This window comes from Mauremys reevesii, linkage group 7 (assembly GCF_016161935.1).
Source record: "Mauremys reevesii isolate NIE-2019 linkage group 7, ASM1616193v1, whole genome shotgun sequence".
Taxonomy (NCBI): Eukaryota; Metazoa; Chordata; order Testudines; family Geoemydidae; genus Mauremys; species Mauremys reevesii.
Window position 1 is genome coordinate 77,350,474 of NC_052629.1, and position 22,023 is coordinate 77,372,496.

Consider the following 22,023-nt stretch of genomic DNA (forward strand, 5'->3'; position numbering starts at 1 on the left):
GGTGAGCCCCCCATCCCAACGCCGAGGCATCCGTGGTCAGGGTGAAGGATGGGCGAGGGGGACGGAACGGGACTCCTGCACGCACGACTTCTGGGTTCAGCCACCAGCTGAGCGAAGCGAGTGTCGGCTTCGTGACGGCGACTACCATGTCTATCGAGTCGTGGTTCGGGCGGTATACCGACGCCAGCCAAGATTGAAAGGGGCGAAGGCGGAGCCTCGCGTACGCCGTGACGAACGTGCAGGACGCCATGTGGCCCAGGAGGCGCAGGCAGGACCGAACCGTCGTCGTGGGAAAGGTGAGAAGGTCCTGGATGATGGATACCATCGTCTGGTGCCAAGAGCATGGGAGGCAGGCCCTGGCCAAAGTGAAGTCGAGGACCGCTCCGATGAACTCCACCCGCTGTGATGGAGCTAGAGTGGATTTCTCGGCATTGATGAGAAGGCCGAGGGACCGAAACAGGGAGAGTATCTCTGACATCTGGTCCTTTACCAGCTGTCGGGATGTCCCGCGAACTAGCCAGTCGTCGAGATATGGGTATACGTGAATGCGACGACGGCGGAGGGCTGCAGCAACTACTGCCATGCATTTGGTGAAGACCCTCGGCGCGGTGGACAGGCCGAAGGGTAGCACCGCAAACTGGTAGTGTGCACCGTTGACCACAAAACGCAGGAAGCGTCGATGAGGAGGGTAAATCGCGACATGGAAATACGCGTCCTTCATGTCGAGGGCGGCAAACCAGTCTCCCGGATCCAGGGAGGGAATGATGGTCCCCAGAGTTACCATGGGAAACTTGAGCTTGAGCAGGTACCTGTTGAGCTCTCGGAGGTCGAGTATGGGTCGTAGACCTCCCTTCGCCTTGGGGATTAAGAAATATCGGGAATAGAATCCCCTGCCTCGCATATCGCTCGGCACCTCCTCTATGGCACCCAAACTCAGCAGAGTCTCGACCTCTTGGGAGAGGACTTGCTCGTGAGAGGGGTCCCTGAAGAGGGACGGGGTGGGTGGGTGGGAGGGCGGGGGCGAAACAAACTGAAGATGGTAACCAGACTCTACCGTGCGTAGCACCCAGTTGTCCGTTGTAATCTGGGACCACGCCGGGAGGAAGTGGGAAAGACGGTTGAAAAACAACGGGGAAGGATCCGGTGGAGAGACTGATGGGCCGTCCTCGGGCGTCCCATCAAAAGGCCTGTTTGGGTCCTTGAGGAGCCTTGGGAGGCGCCTGGCCCTGGTTGCGCCTGTTGCCCGACGGTCTACGGCGACTCAAGCCGGGACGCCTGCTATTGTAGGGTCGCGACCTAGGCTGGTTAAATGGCCGGTAGGGTTGCTGCCGAAAGGACCTTTGCTGGGTAGCCGGCATGTGCATACCCAGAGTGCGAATGGCTATGCGACCGTCCTTCAGGGTCTGAATTTTGGAATCCGTCTTTTCAGAAAACAGACCCTGAGTGTCGAAGGGTAGGTCCTGCAAGGTGTACTGCACCTCCGGTGGCAATGTGGAGGACTGCAACCAGGAGATGTGCCTCATGGTTACTCCTGAGGCCAGGGTTCTAGCACCTGAGTCTGTAGAGTCCAGAGCGGCCTGGATGGAGGACCTGGAGGACTTCTTGCCCTCTTCCAGGAGGGCCGTGAACTCCTGGCGCGAGGCTGTTGGGATCAGCTCTGTGAATTTCGCCAGGGACACCAAGATATCAAAGGTGTATCTGGCGAGAAGGGCCATCTGGTTGGCGATGCGGCACTGGAGACCCCCTGCCGAATAGTCCTTTCAGCCCAATAGGTCCATGCGCCTCGCCTCCTTGGACTTTGGCGCAGGGGCTGGCTGACCATGCCTTTCCCTGTCGTTGACCGACTGGACCGCGAGCAAGTCTGGTGCAGGATGGGTATATAAGTACTCGTACCCCGTGGGGGGGACGAAGTACTTTCTTTCTACACCGCGGGTGGTGGGAGGGACGGACGCCGGTGACTGCCAGATGGTAGTGGCATTTTTCTGGATAGTGCGGATGAATGGCAAGGCCACCCGCACTGGAGCCTCCGCTCCAATCACATTTGTCACCGGGTCCTCGTCCTCAGTGACCTCCACTACCGGTAGGTCGATGGCCTTCGCCACCCGGCGGAGAAGGTCCTGGTGGGCCCGCAAGTCAATAGGCGGAGGGTCTACCGTAGAAGCCCCCGCCACTGCCTCGTCTGGTGAAGATGACGAGGACAGACCTTGGACCACCGCCTCCGCAGGTGGGTCCTCGATGGGGTGGTCAGCTGACTCGGACCGTGGACGCTCCGCGGGATCAGGCAGTAACTGGGCCTCACCCGGTGATGGGGGTGGCCTGCTGACAGTGGCCTCCGGCACTCTGCGCTCGGAGGCTGGGGTCCGCTGGGGGCAAGGTAGCCCTTGAGCTTCGTATTGGGCCCAGGGGACCCAAAAACCCCACTGCTGTGCCCCGAGGACTTCTCCGTGCGGGGCCGCCTGGAGATGGCCATAGCTGTCTGCCCGCGAAGCGACCGACGAGTGACGGGATGGCCACGGAGGTGCGGAGGCGCTGACGGACTGCGCCGTCGAAGCTGGCAGCCTGTCCCCGGACGGTGCCGAGGGTCGGTGCCGGTCGTCGCGGTACCGAGATGGCGAGCGAGACCATTGACTGCCACGGTGCCGGGAGCTCGACCGGGATCTCGACCTGCGGTGCCGGGAGCGGCTTCTGGAGTCACGGTGCCGGGACCGGTGCTGGGACTCGGACTTCCTGCGGTGCCGACAGGACGGTGATCGGGACCGGGAGCGTTTCCGGGAGTGCGACCGGTACCGCGATGTTGAGCGGTACCGGGACTGCGACCGGCGTCGAGAGGGTGAACGGTACCGCGATGGAGAGCAGTGCCGGGACCTGGAGCGGCGCGACGGTGATCGTCTTCGGGACCGGGAGCGAGACCGAGTCCTGGAGCGCCGTCTATCCCGTCCGTCAGGGGAAGGGGGCCGCATCATGGCCGGCTTGCCCGCTGACTGAACAGGCGGCACCGGCGGTGCCGGGGGCCGGAGGCTCGGTGCCTCTGTGAGCTCGATAAGCTCTCTCGCCGTCGAGAATGTCTCGGGCATGGACGGGAGATGCAGCTCAACCGCGGTTGGCACCGGGGAGCAGGGAGGTACAGGTCTCGACGGCTCTTGAGGTGCCGGAGTCAACTGGACCGTGCACGGCTTGTGCACTACCACAGCCGGTGCTGGAGGTGCCGGTGATGGCTGGGTAAGCTGTCCCGAAGTAGGAGGCTTAGGAGCCGAGTGCGCCGTCTTCCGCTTCCTCGGTGGAGAGAGGGAACGGTGCCGGGACGTCGGTGCCGTCTGCGAAGATTTAGCCGTGTCGGTACCGGGGCGGCTCGGTGCCGCTGGTGCGCTGCGCGCCGAGGACGGTTTCGGTGCCGCCGGGGACGGCGTGGGAGGCTGAAGTGCTGACTCCGTAAGGAGCTGCTTGAGGCGAGAGTCTCGCTCCTTTCTGGTGCGCGGCTTAAACGCCGTGCAGATCGGGCACTTATCTGTCCTGTGAGATTCCCCGAGGCAGCGCAGGCAGGAGTCGTGCGGGTCACCCACGGGCATGTGCCGCTGGCAAGCTGCACAGGGCTTAAACCCCGGTGCCTTGGGCATGAGCCCGCACCGGTTGTGGAAGAAGAGGGGCGAACCCCTGTAATTCCCTTACTATACTATAACTAACTAAACTTATTCAACTAATCTAACTACTAAACTAAGGTAACCAACTATGTACAGAGAAGAATGGAGAAATGCTAGGGCTGTGGAGGTAAGAGAGCACTCCACTGTTCCAACTGGCCGTCACGGGCGGTAAGAAGGAACTGAGGAGCGGACGGGCCGGCTGGGGTATATATTCGGCGCCATGGCGGCGCCACTCCAGGGGGCGCCCAGCCAGCCCGCCGGAGTTGCTAGGGTAAAAATGTTCCGAAGAGCCGTGCACGCACAGCGCGCACACCTTACTGGAATGCATAGGAGCAATCACTCGAAGAATACGACCTGTATTTCTGAGGTAGGAAACAAGCAAAAACACTTATTAAAAACCCTTTCAGGCCTTTTTCATACATCATTAAAGCACACTCTGTGACGAAGTTGGGGATCTTTGTAGTCTTTTACATGCATAGTGTGTGCGCTCCTCAGTTTCCCTGTGTGCTGCATGTTTAACAAGGTGGTGGGAGAGAGTTTGTTGTTGCAGAGAACGAGGTGTGACCTCACCTAGCAGCCGGGACCTCCAGACAACGGCCTGGAGATGGGGAACCCTAACAAGTGGTGACCTGGTGCCTAAGAGACCCACCCCAGCTTGGCAGTCAGCTGGTTCTGGCTGAGGAGCGAGGACCCTGGTGACCTGACCAACAAGTTCCAGCCAGAGGGTAACAAAGGATGGAAGAGAGAGGGCCCCAGTGACCTGTCTACCTGGGACAGAAGACAAAGATCTCGGGGCTGGGGGGAAAGAGAGAGCAGGCAGAGCCCACCTGGATGCAGGGGAGCCCTAGATGTACTGTGCTGAGGGAGGCCAGGCCTGAGAGTTTCCTATGCTGTGTTCAGACGCTCAATAAACACTCCTGTTTTACTCTGAGGGTACGTCTTCACTACCCGCCGTATCGGCGGGTAGCAATCGATTTCTCGGGGATCGATATATCGTGTCTCATCTAGACGCGATATATCGATCCCTGAACGCGCTCCTGTCGACTCTGGAACTCCACCAACCCGAGCGGCGGTAGCGGAGTCGACATGGGGAGCCGCAGACATCGATCCCGCGCCGTGAGGATGGTAGGTAATTCGATATAAGATACTTCGACTTCAGCTACGTTATTCACATAGCTGAAGTTGCGTATCTTAGGTCGATATTCCCCCATAGTGTAGACCAGCCCTGACTGAGAGTCACTTTGGTCTAGAGAACAGGGTTGCATTATTCCCTCTGGGAGTAGAGGCCCCGAGGGTCCAGAGCGAGTGGACTCCCTGAGAGGGCCAACGGCAAGACACAGGCGTGCTAAGGCTCAGAGAGGTGCAGTTCCAGGAGGCAGAGGGGCTTAACCCCCGAGAGAGTGGACCCCGAGAAGGACTGTCACATTGAAGGACCTCCCAGGGACCATACGGGGCCAAGAGTGGACACAACCTGTGAGTCCGTAACGCACTCACAAAAGGGCCAAAGTTCCATTTATCCCCTAAGCAAAATGTCTTTCACTTTCAATGGACGATGATGTGTTTTGGAAACCCAGCCTTTATCTGAAGATCTCTCTCTCTTTCTCTCCAGGATAACGCAATGATTGCCAAGGAGAGGAATCTTCGCTATGGAAGAGATGTAAGGAGATGTAAAATCTAGCTAGGTTATTATATCTAAATAGCTTAGCTTCTCCCATGTTTCTAAGCTCCTCCCACAGTTGAAAAAAGAGACACCAGTCATCTGATGGTGATGGCAATACCACACTGTAGTTGCAGCAGCTGCAATCCTGAGTGCTCTGTGGCTTTGCTCTTCAGCAAACCCTTGCTCATTTCACTTGTTAATTATCTTAGCTTACAATGAGGTGGGTGCGGTAATAACTTTTATTGGACCAACTTCTGCTGGTGAAAGAGACAAGCTTTCGAGCTACACAGAGATAGAAGATTGAGGAGGCTGTGATTTGTGGAGTGGATATTTATGATATGTACAATATTTCCAGTGTTGCTGTTAGTGGCCCTAGGTGCTGAGAGAGGCACTTACGTGGGCACAGTCCTCTGAAGAGGATCTGAGGCGGGCAAAGTGTGCTGTAGTCCAGTGGTTCTCAACCTATTTATCACTGTGGCCCCCACAAACTCCTATGCCCAGCATCCTCTGCTCAGAGACCCCTCCACAGAGCGGGGCCAGGAGCAGAGAGCCGAGTGCAGGACCCTGAGCCCGGATCCTGCAGTATGGAGCTGGTGACAGCTGGCAGCCCATACCCCGTAGCCCTTAGCACACAGCTGAGCTGGGCCGCAGCTGTATGCTAATGTGGTCGTATGCGGCCTGCAGGCCACAGGTTGAGAACCACTGCTGTAGTCTTTCCGGCTAGGATGAGGAGTACCCAAGAAGTCCTAGTCTATATTCCATGGACTCCATGAGCCAATCTGTGACTGCTAGCAGCAAGTACACCGCTACCTCGCTATAACGCCACCCGATACAACACGAATTTGGATATAACATGATAAAGCAGTGCTCCGGGGGGGCAGGGCAGCGCACTGCGGTGGATCAAAGTAAGTTCAATATAACACAGTTTCACCTATAACGCAGTAAGAGTTTTTTGGCTCCCAAGGACAGCATTATATCAAGGTAGAGGTGTATATCCAATGGCCAGTGATAGGACACTAGATGGAGAGGGCTTTGAGTTTCTACAGAGAATTCTTTCCCAGCTGTCTAGCTCCTGGATCTTGCCCACATGCTTGCTAACTGATCGTCATATCTGGGGTTGGGAAGGAATTTTCCCCCAGGTCAGATTGGCAGAGACCCCATGGTTTTTTCTCTACAGCATGAGGCACAAGTCACTTGCAGGTTTAAATTAGTGTAAATGGTGGATTCTCTGTAACTTGAAATCTTTAAATGAAGGGTGGGCAAACTTTTTGGCCCAAGGGCCACATCTGGGAATAGAAATTGTATGGCGGGCCGTGAATGCTCACAAAGTTGGGGTTGGGGTGCAGGAGGGGGTGAGTACTCTGGTTGGAGGTATGGGCTCCAGGGTGGGGCCAAAAATGAGGAGATCAGAGTACGAGAGGGGGCTATGGGCTGGGGCAGTGGGGTGCGGGGAGGTGAGAGCTCCGGCTGGGGGTGTGGATGAGGAGTTTGGGGTGCAGGAGGGTGCTCCGGGCTGGAATTGAGGGGTTTGGAGGGCGGGAGGGGGGGATCAGGGCTGGGGCTCAGGGGTGCAGGCTCTGGGTGGCACTCACCTCAAGTGGCTCCCGGAAGCAGCAGCCATGTCCCCCCTCTGGCTCCTACATGGAGGCGCAGCCAGGCAGTTTTGCACACTGCCTCATCCTGCAGGCTCTGCCCCTTCAGCTTCCATTGTCTGTGGTTCCTGGCCAATGGGAGCTGCGGGGGTGGGCCTTGGGACAGGGGCAGCATGCAGAGCAGAGCCTCCTGGAAGCCCCTATGCACAGGAGCCTGAGAGGGGGCCATTCTGCTGCTTCCAGGAGCCATGTGGAGCAGCCCACGATCCTGCACCCCAGCTGGAGTGCCGGAGTGTGGCAAGCCCTGGACCCCGCTCCCCAGTGGGAGCTCGAAGGCCAGCTTAAAACAACTGGCGGGACGGATCCAGGCCGCGGGCCGTAGTTTGCCCACCCCTGCTTTAAACCATGATTTGAGGACATCACTAACTCAGCCAGGGGTTAGGGGTCTATTACAGGAGCGGGTGGGTGAGATTCTGTGGCCTGCAATTCACAGGAGGTAAGACTAGATGATCATGATGGTCCCTTCCCACCATTTGTCTTATGGAATAAGAGAGGCCTGAATTAGGAACCCCAGGAGGCCACCTCCTTCCCAGGCTCACTTAGGAGACTTGAGCCTCTTTACGCAATCGCAGACCCTTCAATGGGTAGAACCCTGCATGGATACACAAATTATATCCGCAGATGTGGATATCTGCACCCGCAGGTATAAATTGTGTATCTATGCAGGGCTCTACCAATGGGACAGGAAATACATCACTCCCTCCGCTGTCCGAAGCAGGAGCCAAGACAGGCTCCAAATCCAGCCCTTTTCCTGGTGCTTGGATTTCATAGCAACTCTAAGCAACAGCACCGACACCTCTGCCCAAGCTTTGTCCCTGAAAGTGGCTGTCCCTCAGGTTTTCCTCCAGGCTCTCCTCTGGCCCAGCTTCCCCTGCCCCAAAGACACTCCCCCACCCTCTCTAGCTGGAGGCACCTCCCAGCATGACTCAGCTGGAGCCACCCCAGCTGCATGCGACCCAACAGAAAAGCACAGCGTTCCCACACAGCGCTGAGTAGCTAGGCATGCAAGGGCCAGCACTTGGGTATAAACAGGGAGAACGGACAGTGTCTTCTACCAGAGCCACGACTGAGCTCTCTTCCCAACCCCAGCACACACCCTCCCCTTCTCACAGCCCAGGCCGTGGAAAGTACCAAATTGGCACAGTTGTCAGGTGCTGGATTAAACATGAAATCAATCTCACCAGGATGGGGTCGCGTCCCCACTCCGCTCCACAGGGCTCCTCATTACTGAGGTATGCTGTCAGCGCAGGACATGAACCAGCTCAGGATGAGCCCTGCCTTGCCAACATCAGCTGATGTGACCCTGCTCAGCAAAGGCAGGAGGGCTCCCCAGCCTAGCAAGGACTGAGGCAAGCATGTGATTTTCATTTAGGTCAGAAACTTGGGATTTAATTTGTTTGATGCCTTTTATGCCTCTCCCTCAACGGCTTTGCATTAGAGCCTCAAAGGCCTGTAAAAACACAGGCATTTGCAGAGAAGAGAGTTCAAAACCTGTAGCAATTACGAGGGCACAGGAGACAGGATCCCTTCTGGCTACATCTGCCTGTAGAAAACAGGCTACCCCTTGGATATGATCACAGACACTGAGCCATCAGTAGGACTTTGCTTTTGTCCCAACCATTTCTAGATTCTTCAACACAGTCACTGATGGCAAACGAACATAAATAAATTATAAAAGAGAGGAATATTCACATGGTAAAGCTATTACACAGGGGCCACCTAACAGCTGTTGGGTAGGATCAGGCATGGCTGCTGTTAATCTGGGCGATCATGCATGGGACCCCTGGAAAAATGGACCGGGGTGGGTAGGCCTTCTGTATGGAAGTGGTGGAGCACCAACAGTTTGCTGTTGGAATGGATTTACTCACATAGTCTATGGATTTACACACTGGCCAGGAAATAATTGCAGTGCACCAAACTTGCACAAAGAGTTAGGGAGGTGTGGTGGTGGGGGGGGGGGGGGGGAGAGAAGGGGGAAGTGGGGGAGGAGTGAAGCCATTCAGCTGCTGCAGTTTTCAACCCTCCCTGCCTGCCGAAGGAAGAGCTAGCTCTGGGATATTCCAGCAGTGTGTTGCTATCACAAATAACGCTTCACACTTACATTGCATCTGCAGAACACAGGGCACTTTACAAACAATGGACTCTGTAAATATGATTTTCCATGCTGTGTGGATGGGGAAACGGAGGTGCAGAGCTGGGGACAGAAGTAGACCTAGTTTCCAGCCCCACACCCTGGCTGATGGCCCATGGTTCTTTGCGATCAGCTGTTGCGAATGGTCACTGTGAAGAGGTCACCCCCTTCAGGAGTACAGCGACGATCGCGTGTTCTCCTTCTGGACAGGGATCACTCGGGCTGTTTGGCTCTGTCCCCTAGATACAGTCAGGGTGGTAAAGTCACTTGAGCCCATTCGATTCCCTTGTGTGCTCTGGCCTGTGTGAAGCAGGAAGTCAGACCAGATGGTCAGAATGGTCGCTCCTGGCCATTAGGTCTATAACCAGCCCAAACCCTTGAGAAGGAAAAACCCCCAACCAGCCCGTGTGAAAAGTCTCCTGGTGCAGCACCAGCAATGAGTGGCTAGCTCTGGGATAGGAGCATGGAACAGGGGACATAACGGGCTTCTCTCTAATCAGCCAGCAAGAATTTCATTACAACTGAAATCTAGATCCTCCTCCCGGCCCACTGCCATGCCGCTAGCAGGGGTGCACAGCCTGCCGAGATGGGCCTTTTCCAATAGGCTGAGCAATCTGTTCAACAATGCAATGAAGCAGACCCAGGAATTCCAGCTCAGAGACAATCAGAGAGAGGAAACCCAGCATCCCAGGAACATGTAAACATGCAGGGCCTGGCCGGAAGACGGGGTGTGAAATAATTAGGGTGCTTTAATGCACTCACTGAAAAGCTGCTCCATCTTTGGCATCACACACCAGTCCTGCAGTGTGCATTGTATTCCCATTCCTCCCAGAGCTCTCCTGCTGGGGGTCTCCAGCATAGCACTGTGGTAGCCCCCTGGACTGGGGCCATGCCCTGGCAATCCCCAGCAGCTCTTTTTACCTAGCCAAAAGTAAGTATTTTGGAACGTTCATCATGTTTCTCTACATTTCCATGGGGGCAAGGAGGCTGGGAAGAAATTATGGCCAGGTATTTTTTAACTCAATGTTCTTAAACTCCATAAAAGCTCAAAGCCACCACCATGCCACACAAATTGAGCTCCTTCATATTGGGCAACCTTAGTTCACCTGCCCCATGCTGTTTTTTGGAGGCGGAACATCTGGTTTACTTTCTTGGCTGTACACCATCTCCCCTCTCGGAACTCCACCTGCTCATCAAAGGCTGGTCCATGACCAGCACTGATGTCTTTGCACATAGGACTCAAGCTGGGTGACTAATTCTCACTAGTAAGACAAGGTAGATGAGGTAATGTCTTCAGCTGAACCACATTTTGCTGGTGAAAGAGACAAGCTTCCGAGCTACACAGAGCTCTTCAGCTGTGAGACAGGTACTCAATGTCACAGCTACAGACAAGCTCAAAGAGATAGTTTGCAATCCCCCCCCCCCCTTGTATTTTGTCTGGGTCTCTGCAACAATCTGCATCTTCCTTAAATCTGACGTATTGATCTCAGAGGATCTAAGAAACAATGAAGCAGACATTTAGATTCTTGAAGACATTTTCTACAAAACCCCAATTATTTTAAGAAGGGCCTATATTTTTGGGTCTAAACTACTCCTGATCAAGCAAGAAAGCCTGAAAGTGGCTGAAGTGCATGAACATCACCCACAGAGTTATTGGGCAGACTTTTGTGGAGGAGGATGACCCTGAAAGCACAAGGCAACTGAAAATCCAATCTACAGACTCCAGAGCTTTTCTCTAGCGCAATGTCACACACCACTAAATACCCTGAAGGCCAGATCCATTCCCAGACAGACAAGTATACAGGTAAGTGACTCAGGGTGGAGGAACCAGATTCCCAGGCAGGCTGAAGCCCCTTTTTCCACAGCTGAGCTGGGATCCCACAGGACTACAATACATGGGCACCACTCCACTAGCTCTCTCGCCCAACACCTCCATCTCCCTGCATTGCTCCCACTGGGGCACAGGGCACCAAAAAGTCACTGGCATTTTAAGCATGATATAGTCAAACTCTGCTCAGAGAAGATGCCCAAAATGCCTGCAGCCATTGGAGCGCTGGGTACACTATTGCTGCCATCAGTGACTCAAGACTTTTGTAAACTAGCTCTCTGAGACACAGACAAGCTGACACTTCAGACAGAAGGAGCGTCTGAGGGACTTTGACTATGTCTACACTTAAACCGCTGCAGAGCATCAGTCTAGACACTACACTGATGGATGGGGTTCTCCCATTGCTGTGCTTAACCCACCTCCCTGAGAGGTGGTAGCCAGGTTGACGGAAGCATTCTTCTGTAGACCTAGTGCTGTCTACACCGGGGCTTAGGTCAGCTTCACGGTTTCTCTCCGAAATGTGCATTTTTCACACACAGGAGATGCAGCTGTGCTGATGCAACTCTTCAGCAGGGACCAGCCCTAAGTCACCGAGGTGACTATCCCGTCCTATTGAGAGGGACACTTTGGTAATACCACTGGCTCAGCAGGGGTGCTCACCCTCCATCTCGTCACTGGTCCCCGTGAAGAAACAAGCTCGCACCACAGTGCCAGCTAAAGGGAAGGGGAGTGCACACTGTTCAATCACCCCATATAGGTTTCTGCTGCTGGGGATCAAAGTCCAGGTTCAATCCCCAGTAACCACCATGGTGGCTACAATGAAAGGGAATTTGCTGCTTCCATCTCCTGCTGGGAAGCAAAGGGGGGCACTAAACTTGTTTATGCTGATTCAGGCTCCCACCTTTTCAAGCTAGTGTAATCTCATTCAATCTGATTTCATCGTCCCCTGGATGAACAGTAACCCAATGTCTGGCAGCTCAGGATTTTGCTATTTATTGAGAGTGATCATCCCAATAATCAGTTTTTAAAGTCACCCCAATAAAATTTGCTAAGAGGTTTCGCCAGCAGCAGCTGTGACCATATGGGCTCAGATGTGACACGCTTAGCTAAATAAAGTGCATTACAAAGCCAGAACCCTGCTGGCGGGCTGAAGTCCCTGGGTGAAACAACAAAATATAAACACACTCCATCTTTAACAGCCATGGTCTGACTACAGCTGCAGCCCAGGAGTGAGGGGGAGGGAACGGGGACTAGGACCTGTGCCAAAGGGACGGACCAGTTGATTTTATTTCTCTTTCCATTCTCTAATTTCTATGGTCACAGACAGGAAGAATGGCCCAGTGGTTAGGGCACCTCCCTGGGACAACAGAGTCTTGGGTTCCATCTCCTGCTCTGCCACAGACTGCCTGGGTGACCTCGGGCAAGTCATTTGGACTCTCTCTACCTCAGTGTAACCAGGGGTGGCACTTCCCCATCCAACAGGTGTCTCAGGAGGAGAAACACTTTACAGAGCGTGAGGCATTCAGATACTATGGTGAGGGGAACTATAAGCCCCAGCTAGATACCAAATGGCAGGCCTAGTCTGGGCGTGATGTGAACGAAGAGGGTGCACAAGCCTTTCCAGCTATGTTCACGTGATGAACTACGGTAGTCCCAGACAAAGGTGGCTTCCCTGAGTGCATTGTGCTGTCAGGCTGAGCGTGCCCAGATGGCAGCGAGCTGGTTCTGTAGCAGCACAGTCCAGGAGTACATAGGCATCAGCTGGAAACTTGCTAGGCTCAGCACCCAGTAGGTCTGATGTGTCACATTCTTAGTGCCAACATGTGCATTCAGCATGTTCTCTTCCCACTCCATGTGCAGTACTATTTGGGGGCTGGCATTTGGAAAGCACAATTTTATCGTGCACAGGGAGTGGGAGGCTGGGCTGCAGCCTGGCGAGATCACAGGGACAGGGCAGCCTCTGAAGCAACGGATCCATCTCCGGAGCTTCTTGACTGATTACAGAGTTTTATTCCAGTGGCAAATTTAGTTTTCCTGCATGTTTCAGAGACCTGTGAGTGCCTCTGTGATGTGCTGAAGTAAAGCTGGGCCACTTCAAACAACAGGAGTCAGGGCATTGCCATCTGGCCCCCAAAACTTCCAGTCTCGTTGCAGTACTAGTGAAGAGCTAAGGTAACCACACTCAGCCCTGCTGTCATGCTGGCAGCTGCATCCCTCCCTCCTAGTTAATGCTCACATATCACTAGGGGGATTAGCTGCACTGCAGCCTCTTGGAATGGGAAGAAATTTGGCTAGGGGAGCTACAAATTTAAATGCTGAATCATACAGTATCAACAGGTGGGAAGCCAATGCTTATTTCTACCTGTATCCTGTGGGTCAGTCTGGTGCTTGTGAAAGTAAAGAGAGTAAGTGCACTGTATAGACACGCTCCCCCACTCCTGCCCGCAGCTCTCACACCCCTTTGCCAATGCCCTGCTCCGCCAAAGCTCCCCACTCCTGACCTGCAGCCCCCGGCTATTCCAGCTCTGAAAAGATTCTTCAATGTGTGGCCTAGGCTGAGACCAAACAGATTTCCACTCATTTGCCCGCGAGACACCACGTGCCAGGGTACAGAACGCTCATTCTCCGTTAGAGCAAACGGAGACAGACATTTAGGAGGGCAGAATAGTTCAGTGCGTTTCCACTATGCTAATTCTTCTCCTACACGCCAGTGACACTAACACACGGCTAGCTACACTGTCCTTCTCTAGCACCGTTAATCAGAGGATCTCAAAGTACTCTAAAGAGGGAATTAAATCTTGACCCTGCCCACCAGGTATTATTCTCAATTTACACATGGGGAAATTGAGACACGGAGGGGTGAAGTGACCTGCCAAGGTCACCTAGTAGGCTAGTGGCAGAGCCCAGGATAGAAGCCAAGTACCAGCTGCAGCCCAGGCCCAGCTCTGATGAGGTCAGTGGAGTGTAGCTGTTTATTCCAAGAATTAGTGTGGCCGGGGGTCACCTGAGCCACATCCCCATGCTGAGCCTGGCCTCCCCCACACCAGCACAGCAGGAGCATTGATTAGCTAATCCAACAGGTGCCCAGGTTACACGGCAGGAGCTGGAGATGGGGACAGGGCTTGGTTCTGATCTTAACTGCACCACTGTGGCTACGGCAACATTACAAGCTCCCTCCCTGGGAGAGTCATCAACGCGTCTCCTCACTTTCCAGCCTGGCTGCCAGCTGCAGCGGGACATGAATGGAGGGGACGTCCTCACAGGCCAGCTGAACTCAGTGAGAGTCAGTGTTGCTGAGTTGAGCCTAGTTCCTAGCAGGAAGGATGTTAGGCTGGACAAAGATTCAGCTTCAGACACGTTTAGACAGAGCGGTCCAAACTGTTGGCGCCTATGGTGTGTCTACAACAGCACACTAAGCCTGGGTTTGAGGGACCCGGGCTTTTGCACTCAGTGTTTCCAAGCCCGTGCTCGAGTGTCCACACTGCATTGTGCTAACGCATCCACGCTGCACTACGTGGCCCTTCTGCCTAAGGGCTGCGGCTTGCGCCATGTCCACACTGCAAAATGACGGGACTCAGGCTCTGATCCACCTCCTAGCAGGGTCAGACCTGAGACTGATTTGTGTGTGCCTGGAAGGGGAGCTTGGACTCAAACCCAAGTCGGAGCCCGGGCTTAGTGTGCAGTGTAGATGTATCCTTGCAGACAGCCTGCCCCTACCTTTGGCAGGAAGCTAATTAAAGCTGTACTCCATCTCAGGCCTGACCTCTGTAAGGACTGCAGGTCCCAGCATGCAACAGCCCACATTGGCCCAAGTCCACAAGGATCAAGATAGGGCGCCGCATGCTCAGACCTGGAGGCTGCATCTCCTTCTTAAAAACCAAGGCATTTGCAGGTGCATCATGCTGAGAATTGCTTTGCTGGCAGGACAGGTTCCCATCTCCCTAGGGAAAGCTAAGGCTGAATGGGATGAGCCCAAGTGACACCAGGAAAGGTGAAACGAAGGGGCCGGCATGTCTTGAAGCTCCCACTTACTTGAAATGCAAGTCCTTAAACGTGAAGTGAGTCTCTACAATGCCCGTGGTCTTCACCCTGGTCCTCAGCACATCCTGCTGGGTTGGAATGTAATCCCCTCTGGCTATCCTCTCCAGGTCATTCAGGTAGCTGCAGAGAGAACACAAAGGAAGCTGCGTCAGCAAGGCAAGCCAAGGGACGTGGCTTGGTGCAGTCTCAGGGCTCTGCCCTCCTGGCTACTACACAGACCGGGTGCTTTGGGGGAAAACAGGAAAGTGGGCCACACCGCAGTGTTGGTTCCAGAGGGACTCAGACCCTCTGGCATGGCAGGACAATGGGAGTAAAGCTGCCCAGGGAACATTTCCATGTTTGTTAAATAAAGTCCCCTTCACACCTATCTCCTGGCCAGTGAGTAGGGGAAAGAGGTCAGCAGAGATTCCAGCAAGCTAGAGCCATTCCCTAGTGTGAGCATGGAGCCCCAGCCCAAACAGAAACACACTGCAGGTGGGGAATCATGTGAGAAAGGGACCCCAGCTGCACTTCATCCTCCATATGGAGCCATGGCCCATGGAAACTACATAGAATCATAGATGATATGGGTTGGAAGAGACCTCAGGAGGTCATCTGTCCAACTCCCTGCTCAAAGCAGGACCAACACCAACTAAATCATCCTAGCCAGGGCTTTGTCAAGCCTGGCCTTAAAAACCTCTAAGGAAGGAGATTCCACCATCTCCCTAGGTAACCCATTCCAGTGCTTCACCTCCCTCCTAGTGAAATAGTGTTTCCTAATATCCAGTCTAGACCTTCACCACTGCAACTTGAGACCATTGCTCCTTGTTCTGTCATCTGCACCACTGAAAAGCTTAGCTCCATCCTCTTTGGAACCCCCCTTCAGGTAGTTGAAAGCAGCTATCAAATCCCCCCTCACTTTTCTCTTCTGCAGACTAAACAAGCCCAGTTCCCTCAGCCTCTACTCATAAGTCATGTGCCCCAGCCCCCTCATCATTTTCGTTGCCCTCCGCTGGACTCTCGCCAATTTGTCCACATCCTTTCTATAGGGAGTGGCCCAAAACTGGACACAATATTCCAGATGTGGCCTCACCAGTGCCAAATAGAGGAGAATAATCACTTCCCTCGATCTGCTGGCAATGCTCTTACTAATACAGCCCAATATGCCATTAGCCTTCTTGGCAACAAGGGCACGCTGCTGATTCATATTCAGGTTCTTGTCCATTGTAATCCCCAGGTCCTTTTCTACAGAACTGCTGCTTAGCCAGTCAGTCCCCAGCCTGTAGCATGTCCCAGCATTCAGTGTAGCAGGCTCCTCAATCAAGGTGGAACACTGCATGCTAGGATGTGTAGTCCAGGCAGGCTGGGGGCTGCATGTATAGGCTGAACTTTGGCTCCTCCTGCATTTTTACTCAGTACTTTCACTAGTGGGAGTCATCTGCACTAGCTAAATAATTTTGCTCCTCATTGAAACCCGTCAGAGGCCTTCTGAGCTACTGAAATAATGAGGCTGGTACAATCAAACCAAAGGGCCAGGGCTGCATCATTCAGAAAACATGCCCCATAAGGGTGGGGGTTTTGTGCCCCATTACTGTGTTATGCTGTTCTGCAGCATGATTCTGCCACCCTTGTCAATTTCCTTGCTCCCAGCTGGGTAAAGTATGGTGCCTGGGTATAACTGGAGCTTTTCTGGGGAAGCAGATCCTGTCTCGTGCTCAGGGCAGTGCTGTTTTCCCCCACCCCATTCTGAGCTAATCACAGCTATGGAGCTGCATTGATACGGTGCTGCTCTCAGGAAAAAAATGAGAAAGGAAAGTATTCATCACTATGGCAACAAACCACACAGAAAGCGGAAACAATTGATGGCTGTCCGCCATTTATAGTCAAAAACACAAACCCCTCCATCCTGGGAGGAAGAGGGAGGTGCTGGGGTAGGGGAGGAGACGGGGCAGCAGTGCTGCAGTCCAGGCAGAAATACCCTGATGGGGCAACTCTGCTTCCATTGTCAGCTGGGGATGATCAGCAAATGCTCCCTACCCCTTCTGCCTCTAGCACGCAGCCCTCACTGGTGGGCCCTGGGATGGAGTTCACAGGGCCTTCACTGCATGCAGGGGCCTGTTGGAGGAGCCGGGAGAAGGACTGACAAGAGGCAAAGAGCGGCTTCCCCCAAAACACCAAGAGTGTGACGATCCTTTACCGTTCCTGGCGCGATTCAAAGCTCCCCCCCCAGACTAAGTCTTTAACTAAGCATAATCCCCACCCCCTAGCAATAGAGATGTGGGGTGCTGAATCCACATGTCCTGGCAAGCCCTGCGTCTAGGCTGCTCAGATCAAGGCAGAGCATTCCATGCTGGGGCCTACAGCCCACCCAGGCTGCACCTCTGGGGATACCTACACCACAATGAGAGGCGTGGCTGCAGCATGTGTCGACAGACCCATGCTAGCTCTGATCTAGCTAGAGCAGTGGTTCGCAAATTTTTTTTTTTCGCGGACCAGTTGAAAATTGCTGAGGATCTTGGCGGACCACTTAATGATCTTTCCAAATGTTGTTTGTACCATTAGCTAACTGTTGTAAAGTGCTTTGGATAAAAGCACTATAAAAAAAAACCTTAATAAACATTTTTTTGTTCTACAAATAAAAGCACACAACTTATATTTTAATGTCAGTAGTCTTATCTTTCTAATGCAATGGATGTGTCCTCTCTCCCCCGCCACGGCAGCCCCAAGCTGGGGCTGGGAAGGAGGGCCGTCTCTCCCCGGCAGCTGCAGCCCTGGAACTGGGGAAAGTCACCTCTTTCTCTGGCCACCACAGCCCTGCACATCCCAAATTCCGCACCCCCTCTTCTCACCCCACTGCTCCCTCTCACCTACCACCTATTTCCCCCAAGGCCACCACCTCACCTTACATGTGCATCTTCTCCAGGGTCCAGGCACCTAATTAGTGGAGCCACGCCTGCATGGGTGGCCTTTCATTCTCTCATGTGCAGCCACGCAGGTGCGCACCTTAGCGGGAACTATCCACGAACCCCCTGAATGGAGACTAGACCTCTGAGCTAGAGCAAAGCTAGCTCGAGTAACAATAGTAGTGAAAGGCAGGGGCCACTCAAGGATGTAGAGGGGTTTGGGTGGGCGAGGCGAGCCCATACAGCTGTAGCCTCACTGTTACTGTTACTTGTGCTGGCTAGATCAAAGCTAGCGTGGGCATGTCTACATGTGCTGCAATCTCACCACTCAACTGCAGTGCAGACAAACCCTCTGAATGACAGGGAAGGGTGATTCAGTGCACCACTGGTGACATTTTGGGGATCCTGATCAAGTGTTGGCTGTTCGATTTAGTGTAAGTCACTCTTTAGAGTCATGATCTTTCCAGTAGAGGGAGCAGTCTGTGACAGAAACCTAGCTCAATGCTTTCTCTCTCAGCTGAGACTTGTACAATGACTGATGAAAATGGCATTAATCCAGGCCATCTCACAGAGAGGACAGCAGATTACACATGGAGCTGTAGCCCTGTCGAATGCATGGGAAGCCCTGGTACTCCCAGAGGAGGTGACAAGGGAGAGGCAGACATGCTGTCTCAGCGCAGCAGATTGGAACTGTGGGGTTTTAAAGCAAAGGCTCCGGATGGGTGTGGTGCACAAATCAGAGCCCCCAGCAGGATCAAGCCTGCACATCTACGCTCTGACCTTATGTACTTCTACTGTGACCACCAGCTCCAGCAGTCTGGCATAATGTATCTACAGAACTTTCATCTGCTAAGCAAACTTCAGGGCCAGTCCTTTCTCTGTGCTTCAAAGCCGTTGGAGACAAGTCTGAGCTCTATGTAGCACTGGCAGTTACTGAGGACTCAGTCTAGCAAGCAGTCTACAAAAGCAGCATCAGAGCACAGCAGCACCTTTGAACATTCGGTGTCGCAGGCACAGGAATCCTGCCCACGACATTGCCTGGGAGGTCAGCGAGAGTTTACATTGCCCCAAATCAGCTGCTTAATTGAGTTATTACAAACAAGCATCCTTTAAGCAAATTAGAACCATGCTAATCAGGGGATTTGCAGCACCTTAATCTGGCCAGAGCTAAGCTTTGAGATGACAGATTCCCCTCCATCACAGAGAACAAAGGGGACCAGGCTGGGGAATGGCAGGTGAATCCCCAGGGCAGTTATTACATGGTAATTTACACAGTGTACAGCCGTCCCTGGGGAAATCACAAAGAGACACCTACCCGCAGGAGAGCTCCTCACCTTCCCGCTGTGCTAATTAACACCCATTTCCCTTCCCTGGGAGTTTTTAAAGCCTGCTCTTCAAGAGGTGGGGAATGGAAGCCGCAGCAGCTCGTGTGACAAGATGGTGTTGTGCTTCCAGCAGAGATCAGCTTGCAGCGAAGCAGGGACAAGTCCCAAGTTCAGGCCCACACCAAGGAGCATGTGAAAGGCCTCGCCTCCTGATCAGCTGCAGCATGGCCCAAGGAGATCCTGTCACCTGCAAACATTTGCATAGGTGAGGCTCAGCCATGCTGCCCGTCCCTCATTCTGCCAGAGGCACATGCTCCAGGACATGCATGGGAAAGCTGGCAGGTGCTGGACACACTCATCTCAGAGAAAACTCAAGATGTCCAAGCCTCAGGTCTGGAGCCTGCCGGAAACCACATTTAAAGCTAGACCTCTGGTAGGGACCGAAGACTGGAACGCTAACCTCCAAACACAGGTCCCTACCCTGAAGCTGGCTGGATTACGCAGTAGACACCAGCTCCTTGCCGTGCATGCACCCGGCCTCCACGTGAGTTGCTCCACTCCCCAAGCTCCTGGCGGTGAGCACGCCATGATCATTGTGGGATAGAGCACCTGTGTACAAATGGGAGGGGACTGGCCACAGAGCCACTAGGGGAACACACTTAATGTGAAAGGGTGAGACAAGGGATCAAAGGGGAGCCTGAAATACCAGTGCCAGGTAGGGAGCCAGTGGCACTAGCCAGTAGCTCAGCAGCGAAGACCATAAAGTGATGTTGATTTACACCAGCTGCACATCTGACCCCCAGATTTTTTCTGATCTTCAATCCAGTGAGCAGGTGCGCCTACAGGAAGACACCGCGTGTTCTCTGCACCCTCCTAGCCCCAGAGATCCCCACAGGAGGGGATGCAAGTCCTGCCCAAAGCCGGAGCATCACCCCACTCCAAGGGCATAGCTCCAACACACTCACTGTTCTTTAAAAAGAAAGGCCTGACCGCACCATGCAAATGAGCTGGCTGCTCAAAAACAGCCGGAAACTCTTTAAGCCTCACAATACAAAAACAGGAAGCAAAAGCCAGAGGCAGGGCTGGGGCTGCACAAGCTGAACTGCTATTGTGGCCTTTCGTACACCTCCCCACTTCCCCGCCCTCCTCTCCCACTAGGGACCAGGCGCTCATGAGGATTCCTGGCTTGGCTGGGATAGGATTTGCCACATCGGGTTAGAGATCAGAAACTCCCTTTTCCCACCCGCTGAGTGTCCTTAACCCGCTGAGTCCCTGAAGTGATTCCTTAGCTGGCTGGAGGGCCAACAAGCCCCATTTCCAGCCACCCGCTGCTTGGTGCTACACAAACAATGCATTAGCCTGGGCTGCTGAGATGATAAGGCCTGAACTCAGAGTAAAGTTTGTGGCAGCTTAAGTCTCTCCTGGCGGCTGCTGCTTTGCACTCGCAGTAAAGATTTGCTAGTTCCAGGGCCACAGGGGAATAGCTCAGTGTTTTGAGTGTGCGTTGGCCTGCTAAACCCAGGGTTGTGAGTTCAATCCTTGAGGGGCCCCTTTGTTCTCTAGGGATCTGGGACAAAAAAAATCTCTCTGGGGATTGGTCCTGCTTTGAGCAGGGGGTTGGACTAGATGACCTCCTGAGGTCCCTTCCAACCCTGATATTCTATGATCCTTGGCAAGGTGAGTTACCCTCGTGCGCCCTGTGTTGGAGCCCCAACACCACGACAAAGGGGAAAGTGATGCAAGGAATGCTGCAGCTCAGCCAGCCGCGGGGGAACTAACCACTGCGTGGACAGTGCTGGAGGCAGCTCCGTGCTAGAGGCAATGCAGCCCAAGAGCCCTGCTGGGGAAGGGGGCCGAGGGTGCAGCACTTTCCCCACTTAACAAGATGAAGTGAAGTGCTGCCAAGGCAACAGCAGCCTAGATACGCTGGCGGATCCAGACAGCAGGGTCTTGTAATCTGTTGGCACCGCCCCTTCCTGGAGACCCCCACGGGATGCCTATTAGAAGACTTGCAACCCTACCAGCACCTTAAAGACTAGGGCACATAGGCACCGTGTTTTATATTTCCCCCCCCACGGGGGATGCTCCATCCCGACTCCGCCCCAAGGTCCCACCCCACTCTGCCCCTTCCCCCAGGGCCCTGTCCTCGCTCCACCTCTTGCCACACCACTCCGCCCTTTCCCTCAAGACCCTGCCCTCACTCTGGCTCTTCCCACTCTGCTCCAATCCCTCCCGCAAGGCTTCCACCCACTGCTCTCCACCCTCCCCCAAGTGCCTCCCCCAGCCGCTGAACAGCGGTGCCCCCAAGTGCTTGAGCCCCAGAGCATCCACAGAGTCAGCGCCTATGCTAAGGCAACCCTCCAGTGAGGGGGATGGGTGCTGGGGAGATCCAGTGTCCCTCCCAAAGGAAGCTCTGGCAGGCTAATGTTTCACCAGAGCAGCAGCGACCACCAGGGAGGGAGGGGGCGGAACAGGCTGTCCTGGTCTCCCAGCCTTTGGCTCATCTATTTCACTGGTAACTCTTGGAGGCATGGACAGTCTCTCACTGTCGGGAAGTTAAAGGCTCCTAAGGGAGTTAGGCATCCAGCGCCCACTGATCCCAGCTCGGCTGGGACTCTACACCATCCAGTTACTTATATGTAAGGCTACGTTTTAGACATGGGTATTTTTAGTAAAAGTCACAGACAGGTCACGGGCAGTAACTCTGAGCCTGTGACCTATCCATGACTTTTACTATATATCCCTGACTAAAACTTGGGGGCATGGGGCTGGGTGGAAGCACGCAGCCTGGGACCCCCGCTGGTGCTGGGGGGCTGGCAGGCTCCCTACCTGGCTCCGCACCTCCCCTTCTTACAAGAGACTTTTT

At 54.0% G+C, this 22,023-nt stretch overlaps 1 protein-coding gene across 1 annotated transcript in view; it reads right to left on the reverse strand.

Annotated features, from left to right (window-relative positions):
- GNAI2 (G protein subunit alpha i2) overlaps positions 1-22,023 on the reverse strand; it is a 228,151-nt gene that overhangs the window by 19,129 nt on the left and 186,999 nt on the right. The window contains exon 5 of the mRNA XM_039546937.1: positions 14,942-15,070. Within this exon, the coding sequence (XP_039402871.1) occupies positions 14,942-15,070 (129 nt within the window). The remainder of the gene's footprint in view (positions 1-14,941; positions 15,071-22,023) is intronic.